At 37.8% G+C, this 11,430-nt stretch overlaps 1 protein-coding gene across 4 annotated transcripts in view; it reads left to right on the forward strand.

Moving 5' to 3' along the window:
* Positions 1-11,430, forward strand: part of mib2 (MIB E3 ubiquitin protein ligase 2) — a 75,979-nt gene that overhangs the window by 60,104 nt on the left and 4,445 nt on the right. For all 4 annotated transcript variants that reach the window (XM_055167494.2, XM_073867420.1, XM_055167493.2 and 1 more), the window contains 7 exons: positions 1,988-2,144; positions 3,672-3,826; positions 7,255-7,381; positions 8,330-8,554; positions 8,811-8,989; positions 9,262-9,446; positions 11,311-11,376. In XM_055167494.2, coding sequence (XP_055023469.2) covers positions 1,988-2,144; positions 3,672-3,826; positions 7,255-7,381; positions 8,330-8,554; positions 8,811-8,989; positions 9,262-9,446; positions 11,311-11,376 — 1,094 coding nt within the window. The remainder of the gene's footprint in view (positions 1-1,987; positions 2,145-3,671; positions 3,827-7,254; positions 7,382-8,329; positions 8,555-8,810; positions 8,990-9,261; positions 9,447-11,310; positions 11,377-11,430) is intronic.

Raw genomic sequence — 11,430 nt, forward strand, 5'->3', positions numbered from 1 at the left:
TTACTGAGGCCATGTCCTTATGTAAGAAAAGTCTGTTTCGCTTGTTAACATTTTTAGATCAAGCTGAAATCAACTTATTTACCCGTTTGGATTCTGCATTGTAGTTATAATCTAGCTACATTTAGCTAAATAAATATGTGTGGCCTGTGAGGTGAGGTTTTTGAATTGTATACAATAAATAATTATGGTGCCATGTTCAGTTGTCATTTAAAGGAACAGTATGTAAGAAATGTATATTAATTAATCATAAAATGGCCCTGATATGTCACTAAACATTAAGAAATCATTTTCATTTCAAATACTTATATCACTCACAACAGTGGTCCGGCCAGGATATTGTCATTTAAAAAGTGGAGTTGCAGCCCTCAACTGATGTTTATGTTGTCATGTTGTGTATTGGCCACCAGTTGTGTGATAGCAGCACAAGTTTTGTTACCATTATCGGGTTTCGCTTTTCGAATATCCGATTGACCGATAAACGACACCATCTTGTGGCCGTTTGGAGAATTGCGCGCTGGACTGCCATTTCATCACAGTAGGGCTGTAACGATAAATCGCGTGTCCTATTTAAAAGACCTCTCTAAAATCGATTCTGAATCGCAAGGCGTTTCTTCACGATAGCCCCCTCTGGCTTTTGGATGTGCCCGGATTTCACCGTAATTTATTCAAATTCATTCATTCAGAAAACGCGCATTTGCATGATTAATCGTTACAGCCCTACATCACAGTGTCTACAACAACAGCGTGCACAGCAAATATGACGGAGTGACGCGACTTCATTAAAATGACATGAGTATACTTACTTTGCTTTAATTTATCAACTTAGTTTACATAACAGCCAATAACGCAAAAATAAGATGTGTTATAAATAGCTGATATGCAATTTCTTCAGCTTGGCTAAGAAATAGAGACAAACTTACAGAGTCACGTAGACTGATCCATCAAATCCTGTCTCAATAACAACAAAGTGTTACATGAATGAAACAGCCATAAAAGAATGCTTGTGGGTAATAAAATTGAATTGAATTGAATTGAATTGTTATTTATGCTTATTAGTAGCCTCGTAAAATCACATTCATATTGCTGTTCACTTACCGGTAAGGGTGACACGATTTCGATTTTAAATCGAAATTAAGTCACAAATTCGAACTTTGAATTAAAAAAATGGAATTGTCAATGCTGCCACTCCCCATGTAACGTCCGGTCGGCTTGCCAAGCGAGGGAAAAAACACGTGTTGAGTGCTGCGAGTCAATCTCGAGAATCGAATTGAATCGTGACCTTAGATTTAAAAATGTAATCGAATCGAGGATTTGGAGAATCGTGACACCCCTACTTACTGGATTGAAGGCTGAGGCACAGCCACCACATGTAGCTAACTTTTCACAAGATTTTAAGTTTTATTGACATTTACTAGATAAACATTATTTCACTAAAACATCTAAATAAAAGTCTGTGGATATTAATAAATGATTTCTTACCTCTGCGAGCTGTTGCAGTTTGATACAGTTAATGCATGAGTAAAAGCTTAGATAAACAGTGCTTTGTCAACAGTTATTTTTTACACTATAACAACAAAATATTAATGATTCTGACATCAAATACCAGTTAAGAAATTAAATGATGTTTTGTTTGTTGCTTTCCTGAATGTATTATTTCAATGATATTATTCATTAAATTAAAATTATTCTTCACTCTTTCAGACCTCTCTATTTGTTACTTTTTTATGCAAATAGGGAGTGATTGTTATTATGATAAGGGTTTGTTCAGTTCAGCAGTGTTGTAGTAAATATGTCACAAACAGAAGTGTAACCGTGAATAAAAACCGGTTCAGCATATCGGTTATTGAGCACATAAGCATCCAAATATTTGGTATCAATATAAAAAAATCAGTATCGGTTGATCACTAGTATGTTGTGGTTTGCATGTTTAATGTTGTGTTCTATGTAGTGTGTATCTGTAGATAATGTTCAACTGTGTGTGTTACAGAAATCAGGCTGAGATAGCACGTTTACTTCTCAGTAAAGGAGCCAGTGTCAATCTGCTGAATAACTCCATGTGTACGGCCCTTCACATCGCTGTCAATAAAGGTTTCACAGATGTTGTGAGAGTGTTGATCGAGCACTCAGCTGACGTCAACCTGCAGGTAACATACCACACACACACACACACACACACACACACACACACACACACACACACACACACACACACACACACACACACACACACACACACACATCATCATCATCATCATCATCATCATCATGCAAAACAGTTCATTTATGAACATCATAGCCGTCACGCTACCTTCAAAAGTGCGTCAGAATCCATACGTAAGGTGCTGTATCGATGCGCACATCACAATAAGTTCATGCAATGTATGGCTGTATCGATATTTTGAACACAGCACTACTATTGTGTTAACTCTTTTGTTTACATGCATCAGATGAATGTCTTTAACACATTACTTTCCTCATAATAAATCACATAAATTAGCCCTAAATATGAAGAGTTTGGTTCCAAAACGCAATAAACGCCATTTTTGAAAAAAATGAGTTGCTGCCAGAATCAGTATTATATCAGGTGAATTCTTAATTTTACGCAAAATCCAATATACGCCATGTTATTCTGTCATCTTTTCTCCCTTTTTTCCCAAAATGCAATAAACGCCATTCCCCCCTTTCTACAGAATGCCATAAATTCACTCTACAGATTGCAGCGCACCATTGCAATGTAAACAAACAATGGCGGCACGTTGAGTACACGGAGTACTAGTTTTCCTCATCTACTTTGTACTTAGTGATCAACAAACAAACAAAAACAAAATAATACTTTAATGGCATTGATAAACCTGTGATGGTTTTCTGTGACGGGAAAGAAACGTAAGCCATCAACATCTAATAATTTACGCAAGAGACACTCGGGAGACGGTTGCTTGTTTGCCCGGGCCGACAGCATCAAGTTTCTGTCATGATAACACATTGACCCCAGCGGATCTTATGAAAAACTTTTCATAATTTTACAGCTGATCGCTGTGAAAAACGTTAAGTGACGACGTCAAGTTTAACCGCAGCAATGACACTGACCTTAATATGACAAAGTAAGTATTTTGATTAATGACATTAATGTTTATATTTTTAATTAGTGTGTACAACTAGTCAACTAAATGAAAATAACATGGCAAAGATGAATGCACATTTATACATTGATTCAATAGATTTATAGCATTTTGAATAAAAACTTGTCATGGATTTATTGCATTTTGTGGAAAAAATTATCAGTTTTTATAATAAATCTTTGAAAATCAAGTTATGGATTTGATTTTTTTATGTTTTTATAACCTAAAGATGCTATGTGAAAGTTTGTAACAGAAAATAGTGGTTTTCATCTTGTCACTTTCTTGGTATAGAAAACACGTTTTTACCAAAATTTGTCAAAATGGATTTATTGCGTTTTGGAACCAAACTCTTCAATATTCTCATACTTCCATTTGTGCTATTTCATGGTTTTGATGACTTCACTATAATTCTGACCTGTAGATATGAAGAAGAATGAGTAGATTTGAGTCGATATAAATGCTCTGGATAGTGATACCTTGCTGCTCTCAAAGTTTGTACATTTACCATCACAAAATTGTCTATGTTAATGATTGAATATTTTGGGTTGACAGGATTCATATGGAGATACAGCCTTACATGATGCCATAGCTAAAGACTTTAGGAGCATCATTGAGATTCTGACTGTGGTGCCCAACATTGATTTTAACAAAAAGAACAACCGAGGCTTTAACCTGCTGCATCACGCTGCGCTAAAGGGAAACAAACTGTAAGTTATTTTATGTTATTACTTGTGTGTCTCGATATTTGAAAACAAACGTTTTCTGCAGCAGTGAAATTTTTTACATTTACCCGCAAATTGCAAGTGTGGAAAAAAGTCAATAATGGACCCTAAAAATAAATAAGATAAATGTCAAAATGTACGGAACTCTGTAATTTATTTTTTTCACACAAGAAATTGCTTTAAGAGTCTTAACAGCTATAGCAGCGTGACATTAACCTTTGGATCGCTAAATGTATCTGTAAAGCAAAATAAAACTAAACCAAAACATTCAATCACTGTAAATAGCTCATTCTTCTGGACTAGTCGTCCATCTAGAGGAGATATAAATGATCTATATTATCTATAATTGTCTTTAGCTTCTATGGTTTTGTAATATGTTGTTTGCATTTGATACTTTGTGGTCACACAACATTGAGGATTTAGCTGTTGATCCAGGACCTGGTCTTTGTCATCCCTACTGTTTGACCATCATATCTACACACTGACTCTCGTACACATTTACTCAGTCATCACAACAACTATGACCCGGGGATACACCTAACACCACATACATTTACTGTATCTTATACATCGCTCCCTCGTGTAGTCACGCTTCATGTGATTTACACAAGTAAAATATGTTCCTGGATTCTTGATGGTCCTATCAATCAGGTTTTAGGTTTCGGCTAAAGGTAACACCCTGGGTTAGTGGTTAGAAAGCATTCTTATCACTTCAGAGCTACAGTAGATTAGGTCAGGTTAATGACATTGTCCCAAAACTAAATATTTTTTAGGATCATACATTTTTTTGCAACTTATCATTTGTTTTATGACAGTGTGTCATTACAGTTACAGTTCTTGTTTCAGAAAAGGTCCTCTCAATCCATGTGGCTGTGAATTCCAAACAGTGTTTTTGCACTCTTAAGGGAACTCCGGGAAGGGGATGTCGCATAAACAGTCGCTTCAGATAAAGAGAAAATGACGTTTTTCATTGAGTGTATTTTAATCGTCCACACTATGAGACGCAATTGCTCCCTCCAGAGTTTTCACATCAAGAGTTCATCTTTCAGAATTACAGACAGATTCATCTGGAGATGTGGACAGCAGTCACCACCGCTGTTAGGTCCTCTTAACAGCTGACAGTAGCAAATAAATATTTTCTTTAGTTGCATTGCATTTACAGCATTCATAGAGGTCACTATTTACAGCAGAAAAGACCAAACTCGGGTTTAAATGTGTCTCTTTCACGTGTGCATGTAATCAGCTAAACGTCTTCATATAGGCAAGTTAAATATAGTTATTCTTACAGTATGATTCTCATGACCTCAAACATCCGGTATGTGTCCTTATTTCGCTCTTGTAGTCTTTTGTGAGATCTTGTAGCCGTGGTGGCTGGCTGTACATGTGCCACAAAATGACCTTGAGGAACAGAGACATTTCCTAATCCTAGTTCATCCCATTTTATATTTGCCCTTCCATCCCATACTGCATGTACACAGTAATGTATGCTCTCTTTATTTGGATCTAGTATGAATTATTTTACACAAATCATTTTATCGTCTATTGAAAACAGGATCAACTGGTTCCTCTTGGTCTTATTTTTGGCAGAAAGAAGTATGCAGTAGTTTCATTGGTTTGCTTTCTGGGTGAATTACAATCACGCAATTCCAAGGATCAAAAATATTTGTATGTTAATGTGTTAGATGGCCATTTATGTACTTGTTTTCTAAAGAACTGCCTGGGAACATGTAAATACACACAATGGGGGATTATCACGCTGATACGTAGTACTTCCGCTTTCAGAGATCTTTGTGCAAGTCCACTTCTGGTGAACGACTCAATTAGATTAACTTATGGTTTAGTTCTGTTAATATAGCTTTTACTGCTGTAGACGTCACTACTTCACTTCTGTAAGCGTATGGTGCTGAGATGCACTTAATGGTGTTTTTGCACTGCTGTACATGGTATTATTACAAATTCTTTATGTAATATAAAACCCTGCTATCATGTCATTCTTCTTTTAGGGGGCATTTTCACATAAGATGGAAAGGCATGTCTAATTTAATATGATGCCAGTCAATAATCAAATTGACTAAACATCTTATACTCGAAGGACTAATTTTTATTTATTTGTAAGAACACAAAACTTTGCAGTAATACCATATATTCAATTCTATTTTATTCCTTTTATATACAGGTGCTGGTCATATAATTACAATATCATCAAAAGTTGATTTATTTTTTTTATCATTGGTAAGATAATTATTATAAACGTGTTAAAATGAATGTGATGTTAGCAGCAATGCAACAGTCACTGGACCAATTGGCCACTTTAAATATTCAAGCACAAAAAGACATGAAACAGATCTCAATACTTTACTCATGCGTTGTTTAATAAGTTTTGTTTGCACGTACCTCTCAACTGCGAGCCCGACGCGCATATTAAGGCATCAGACTGCATGCAGTACAACCAAATAGTAAAGACAGCACGCAAATGACAACTGAGTTTATGTTTCTCGCATAACATCTTCACACACAATTATCTCAAAATGCCGTGATTATAGTAGTACAATAATCCTTTACAAATTAAATAAATATGGCTGTCATTAATCACATTGACTAAACATCTTATACTCGAAGTAAAGTTAATACCGTTCTATTTTTAATTTATTTGTGAGAACACAAAACTTTGCAATAATACAATTCAGTTCTATTTTATTCCTTTATATTGTATATATAAATAATTCTATATATAAATAAACTAGGATTGGCGTTGTTTGTTCGACTTACAAAGTGGAACAGAGCAGTGACATCTAGCCTTCGTTTCAGCCATTGATGAACTGCTCTGGAAGTGGCCGTGCACAAAGTTGACAAGTCCCGCCCACATAACCCGGAAACGTGATAATCCCCCATATTACACACATCACACCTGTGCATGTGAGGTATATAAAGATTTCTCCTTATGTCATCAAAAAACCTTCCTCTGCCCACCCTACATGGACTCCCTTAATCCATGCAAATTCAAACAGTAGATGGTAGAGTGTGGAGTGAATAGTTTAAAGGAACAGTATGTAAGAAATGTATATCAATTAATCATAAAATGGCCCTGATATGTCACTAGACATTAAGAAATCATGTTCATTTCAAATACTTATATCACTCACAACAGTGTTATGGCCAGGATATTGTCATTTAAAAAGTGGAGTTGCAGCCCTCAACTGATGTTTATGTTGTCATGTTGTGTATTGGCCACAAGTTGTGTAATTGCAGTACCAGTTTTGGCCACAATCCTACATACTGTTCCTTTAAGTGTATTGTGTATGTCATTTGATACCCAACCACATGACTGTATATGAAAAGACTTTGTCTCAGTAGTATTTTTTATCAAAGTCTGTGTTGTTTGGGACTGATCGTGTGTGTGCATGTGTGCTCAGAGCGACAGAGATGATCTTGGCTCGAGCGAGACAGCTTGCAGATGTGAAGAAGGAAGATGGTTTCTCTGCGCTGCATCTGGCTGCACTAAACAACCACCGTGATGTTGCTGAGATTCTCCTTAAAGAGGTGTGAAAGACTTCATTCATACTCTCCATAAAGTATCTGTGACGGCATGTTAATTATTCAGATCGACTCAGTCTTTAGTTACTTATAGAATATATCATGAATTTTACTGTCAACAAAAATATGAGCTACACATTTCTGCCTTTAAATACCTATAGTACACTTGAAAATTGTCTTTGCTAATCGGCAACATATTGACAGCATGTCACGGATGACTTGTTATTCTGAAGCAATTAAATAATGGTGGACATACTGGAAGTGTAAAGGCAATAAAGAGTTACCGTAACATTTATATAAACATGCACATTATAGTCATGTGTCTGGTCACACTGTCTAAAATATTTTGGTTTTACTGTTTTATTTTGAATACTTTTGCCGTTTGGCAAATATCAGGTGCTATTTATAGTTATTTAAGCTCGTAAAAATTGCATGTCTGAAAGAAAAATGTTTTTCTCAGCATTTAAAACAATGCAATGTGTTTGAGTAGATGACATTAAAGTTCTTCTGCCATCTACTGGCAGTGGGCAGTAAGATTTAAACATGGACATTAATGATAAACTTCATTTGTGAACCAAAATTAATTTTCATTTGCTCAAAATGCATTTTCCTTGCAAGACTATATATTGCTTTACATACTGTAGCTTGCATGTGTGAAATACCATTTGTCTTACCAAAAATCATTGTGTAGTACCTGGAGATGCTAATGCAATAACATCTGTGAGCATTTCCTTTCATCTGAATGATAGGTGCTCGGCCCATAGTCTTTCAGTATGAAGGTTAATGAGTAGCAAAACTCCAGAGCTTGTAAAAGAGCTTGTGAAAGTTTATACTCACAAATGTGAAAATTAATCACATAAAAATGTGAATGGTAATCTGAAAGAACAAACAGGCTGCGTTTGAAAGTTAAGAAATGCTCTCAGTTTGTAACCTATCACACATTTTTTAATTTAGGGTCGCTGTGACATCAACATTCGTAACAATCGCAATCAGACACCTCTGCAGTTGGCCGTGACTCAGGGGCACGTGGCTCTAGTGGCACTGCTGGTGACGGAGGGGGCGGACGTCAATGCGGAGGATGAGGACGGAGACACGGCCATGCACACGGCTCTCAGCCGACAGCAGCTGACCGCCGTCATGAGCAGCGGTGAGGGCGAGGGCTCGGTGCTGTACAGCAGGGTAAGATCAACAATCTGATACTTAAAGTCGACTTTTATCTTGAATTTGCAAAGATTTTTGTCATTTATTTCTTTTTAAAACTTTGTCAGTCTCATCAAACTTACATATAACTTACATTTATACATACTCCATATATGTTAAAGTATCATAGCTGTTTTTGTATGGCTACTTCAAAGGTTAACATGTCTGTTTGGATTCACAAGGTGTTTGTAAGAAAGCAGTGGTGTTGAATCATTGATTATTTGTGTGTGTAAAGTTGTGTAGCTCAGGGCTGATGGGAAACACAGAACTGAATGTTGGTGCTGCCATTGCCTGCTTCCTGGCACAAGAAGGAGCCGATATTAATTATGCCAATCATAAAGGTAAAAGCCCACTAGACCTGGCGACTGACACCACTATACAACAACTCATCCGGAGCTTCGCTGAAAAACACAGGTAGGTGTGTGTGTGTGTGTGTGTGTGTGTGTGTGTGTGTGTGTGTGTGTGTGTGTGTGTGTGTGTGTGTGTGTGTGTTTGTTTTTTAATGGTAATTTCAAATTCAATTCAATTAATAACTACTGAAAATGCCAATTTCTATGTGGGACTTTGAACCATTAGTGAACTTGAACTGGGGACTTTTATTTTGAAACCCATTTTCTGATTCCCTATTGCTTTTGTGGTGGTATCAGTAAAGATCAAAATGAACAGGTGTGGGTTTGTGTGTTTAGACTTCAGGCCGTCACGTCTGGCACTGGAACGAGCAGCAGTAGTCTCAGACGGGTGAACACCACACCCAACACCATGACCAACCTGACCATGCCCAGTGTCATGGGACCCAGCGAGTGCCTCATCTGCTCTGAGCTCGCTCTTCTTGTACTGTTCTCTCCATGTCAACATAGTGTCGCCTGTGAGGGTGAGCGCACACACACACACACATCATTCCAGTAAGGGAATAGAAATTAACTCATTGGGTGCGTTTACATGCACATTCTTACGCCGATTATGCTTAATAAACTGATAATGTGTCATGTAAACGTGTAAAACGGTTTTCCTAATTGGGGAAAGCCCATAAACGTCATTAACAAAAAACTGATTGGCACTGGTTGTTTTTTGCTCATTACCCCAATTCCGCATTGCATGTAAACACCTTAACCGGCTTTCTTCATGTGTGGACAAAGTAAGGCATAAAAGTCTGCGCTCGGCTCAAGCAGTTGGCAGAGAAACTGCGAAAATAAAAGTTGATGTTACATTTACAGCTTCTGCGGACATGAGAAGAGATACAACAGTATAGCTTAAGACAGATATGCCGTCGACGGTGAAGTCACTGCCTACGGGAGCCTCCAAATCCCATAGCATAGCCGGTTTATTGATTTGCATGTAAACATCTGGTTTCTATAATGCTGCGTTTACACCAACCGCGTTCGAGGCGTCAAATCGCGTCTACCGCACCTAGTTTGCCGCTTGAACAGTTTGAATGCATTTGCGCGTCTACTTCACTCTAGCAAGCATTCAACGCGCATCAAGAGGCAAAATCTGCTTCTTGTGGGAGGGGCAAGTGCTATGCGGTTGTCTGTTTGCAAGTTGGCTGATGTTGATTGTGGATTTATCGTGAGAGTTACCGGTTTGTATTTGGTCACCTTACTACAGGGGGAAATAAATGGCACGGGTCGATAAACGTCACATGACTCAAAAGTAAAATGTGTATTACAACTTACCAGGTTGCCCAATGTCCTTACTGACACTCCAAGCGAGGTCCTTTTTATTCCTGTCTCTATAGAAATAACAACTTGGGTCGTATAGCTCCGGGTGACTGCTCACAGACAATATCAAGCGTTCCTTCATGTTGAATGAGTGACTCCGGGCGGGGGGCTGCCGCCACATCAGCAAGCAGGCTCCTGATTGGTTAACCCGGAGTGAAAATCCACCAAAGATCAAATTTTTCAACTCTGGCGTCAGCTGCAAATTTGCATCAAACGCAAAATGCACAAAAAGCACCATTCTTGTGTACCGCGCCAGATGCTTAATTCGTGCCGTTCCCGCGAACTAGACGTGCGAATGAGGCGGAATTGTGTCTACCATGTCACGCAAAACGTCTCATCCACGCCACGAGACCTCCAGACGCGCGTCAACTAGGGCTGGGCGATTTGTCCCCCTAAAAAAAAATTTACGATTTGATTCAATTTTTTCCCCGCCCCCATTTATAACAAAATAATTGCAAACTGTACACATATTTAAAAAATATATACTTATTATATTTAATTACATTGCATCAACATGAAATTTACGCAAATCCAAACAAACTCTGGAGAGGGGCAGAGGGCTGCCCCGCAGGGAGCGTCCTACGGAAACCCGGAAGGAAGATTTGGCAAATGCAAAATGTATGTACTGCGCTATACTGCAGAGGGGGGAGAAAAAAATCTTTTAAAAACTCGATTTTTTATATGAATCGATTTGACCTACCAACTCGATTTTAAAATCAAATCGATTCTTTCCCAGCCCTAGCGTCAACACGTCTTCACATTGACATAACATTGAAATCACTCGCGCTTGACGCCTCTACCGCTGGTGTAAACCCAGCATAATAAGCAGATTTTTTTATAGTTATCCGCTTATTCTGTGTGTATGTAAACACTCGTTGTCATCCTATTTCGCATTTGCAGCTTTGGAAAGCTTGTAACATTGCGAACTATCATAAGCTATCATTAAAACGTGATGCAAAGACTGTTAGCACTGATATGTGAATAAAGAAAATCTCCTTTCCTGTGTTCTCTATTCAGAATGTGCTCACAGAATGAAGAAATGTATTCGGTGCCAGGTGACGATAACAAAAAAAATCCGTCAAGGTAATAGTTTTGAGACGTTATGCTTTTGCCTTTTACTCGAATTGAAATCTGAAG

This window comes from Misgurnus anguillicaudatus, chromosome 5, assembly GCF_027580225.2.
Source record: "Misgurnus anguillicaudatus chromosome 5, ASM2758022v2, whole genome shotgun sequence".
NCBI lineage: Eukaryota > Metazoa > Chordata > Actinopteri > Cypriniformes > Cobitidae > Misgurnus > Misgurnus anguillicaudatus.